The 2,014-nt window shown below is 66.9% G+C and overlaps 1 protein-coding gene across 1 annotated transcript in view; it reads right to left on the bottom strand.

Annotated features, from left to right (window-relative positions):
- Window positions 1–550: 550 nt before the first annotated feature.
- The window catches only part of PEX11G (peroxisomal biogenesis factor 11 gamma), a 7,978-nt gene continuing 6,514 nt past the window's right edge, over window positions 551–2,014 (bottom strand). Inside the window, exons 4-5 of the mRNA XM_046685319.1 lie at window positions 1,747–1,809; window positions 551–1,203 (exon numbers count right to left, since the gene is read on the bottom strand). Of these exons, the coding sequence (XP_046541275.1) occupies window positions 972–1,203; window positions 1,747–1,809 (295 nt within the window). The 3' untranslated portion in view covers window positions 551–971. The remainder of the gene's footprint in view (window positions 1,204–1,746; window positions 1,810–2,014) is intronic.

Below are 2,014 nucleotides of genomic sequence, written 5' to 3'. Positions count from 1 at the left end.
ATCCCGCCATGTTCTCCTTGAGGTGGGAGACGGGGCCACGGGCATCTTCAGTACCAGTGTGCATGGCCCGGGCCCAGCTGGGAGCCGGCGAAATGCTCAGACTGGCCCTGGGTGGACAACGGGGGCCCTGGGTTCAAGCTGTGGCTGAGGGTGAGGTGGTTCTGCCACGACAAGCACCCCAAGGTGCCCAGGAGGAGGACGTGACACGGGTGTGGTCTAGTGGCAGTCAGCATGGTGGCCCCTGTGCCCAAGACTGAGAGGAGGAAGAGCTGCCCCCGTAGCAGAAGCGGGCTGCACCTGCAGAGTCAGAGGACCCGCTGGGCCAAGGACGTTCCAGAAGGCAGGCCGCCAGGAAGGTGTGCTGTCCCACTACAGCTCCGTCCCATGAGAAGCTGAACCCAGGCACGCCGCCACGCCCAGAGGTGGCACCTGCACACCCTCCCTAAAATAGGCCCAGGGACGCTGCCGGGGGAGAGGGCGTGTGCGTGAGCGGGCCTATGGATGGGAGGGCCCAGGAGCCGCGGAGTTTCGGAATAATTTCTCACACCTGGGCCCGGCACCAGCACCACAGTATTTAATTGATTCTCACTTTCCTAAGGCCCCACTTGGCGCAGGGGATCCTGGCTGCCCTGCCGGCTTTAACTGGAATGCAGGACACGGGCCGGTGGACCCGGAAGCCAGGCTCTGCTGAGGCCCGAGGTGGCCCTCTCCTGTGCATGGGAGTCCCGGGCCATCCTGCTCCAGCCCTGAGAGAAGCCTCACCCACAGAGGCCCGCCTGGGAGGAAAGGGCCTGGCCCCCGGGGCCTGGGGGACCTCGCCCCGGCTGCTCCGTACCTTCTCCGGGACGCATCTTCCACCCCTAGCCCTGATTTGCTCAATTAGAGAGCCAGCCCTTGCCCAGGTGATTTCTGCTTTGTGGAAAGGGGCCCCCACCAGGGTTCGGCTGCATCCACGAGCTCCCCGGGCCGTGTCAGGGGGTGGTGTCAGCCTGGCCACTGGCCCGGACTGCCTGGTACACGCTGAGGAGGGAGGAGACGGTGCCCAGGAGGCCCACCAGCCACGGGGGGAAGCGGCCGGCCCACAAGATGCCCGGGGGCAGCCAGTGTACGGCGTTGGCCAGGTCGGCCAGGTTGCTCAGCAGAGTCAGCACCTCAGACTGGACCTGAGCCTCCAGGGCCCTCTGCTTGCTCTGGGGCATCCGGCTGTGGTGACAAAGAGACACTGAGGGCGGGCCCGTGCGTGCCACACCCACCCGCACCGGGAGGTGAGGAGTGACCACAGACCCTGCTTGTGGGGAGCACACTCACAGGGACTGAGCCCCTGTCCCCCCCCAGAGAGGGAGCCCACAGCGTGCAGAGGGCACAGACCAGCGTGGAGGGTCTCCAGCCACACCTCGGTCGTCTGGAACCCTGGAGTGGGGGCTGGGCAGGGGCAGGGTCCCAGCACAGCTCCACCTCGCCTTCTTTCCCAGCGTGAGACAGTGACAGTGACCGTGGTCCTCAGGAAGCCGGCTCCATCTCCCATCATCCCCCCTGCAGGGGCGCAGCCGTGAAGGCCAGCCCTGGAGTCCTGGCTCTGCCGCTCCCTGCCCCACAGGGCCTCAAGCAAGCCTCAGTGTCCCTGTCTGCACCACCCACCTGGCAGCACGGGGCCTGCACGGGGTGGGGCTGATAACTGGTGGCCGCTCTGAGCACCCCCCAGCTGGGGAACCGCGGGGGCCCGAGACTGCAGCAGGGGCGTCGTACCTGGCACAGGGCACCGTGGGGCCCCTCAGCCTCTGTCTCAGCTTCAGGACCATCCACAGGGACCTGCAACACCAGAGAGGATGGGAGGACACCCCGCCGGAGGGCGAGAGAAGCAGGGGGGCGCTCAGCGCTTAGCTCCCCAATGCCAGCCCCAGGGGAAGCCCTGCCGCCTGCCACCGCGGCCACAGGCTCCCTGTAAAGTTGGCTGAGCGCTCCCCGGAGCTCCAGACCGGGCCGGGCCTCAGAAGCTCCAGAAGACTCATCCATA

The sequence above is a fragment of the Equus quagga genome, chromosome 14, assembly GCF_021613505.1.
Source record: "Equus quagga isolate Etosha38 chromosome 14, UCLA_HA_Equagga_1.0, whole genome shotgun sequence".
NCBI classification, from domain to species: domain Eukaryota; kingdom Metazoa; phylum Chordata; class Mammalia; order Perissodactyla; family Equidae; genus Equus; species Equus quagga.
The sequence above is the reverse complement of the archived record's forward strand: the minus strand, read 5'-3'. Positions and strand labels throughout refer to the sequence as shown.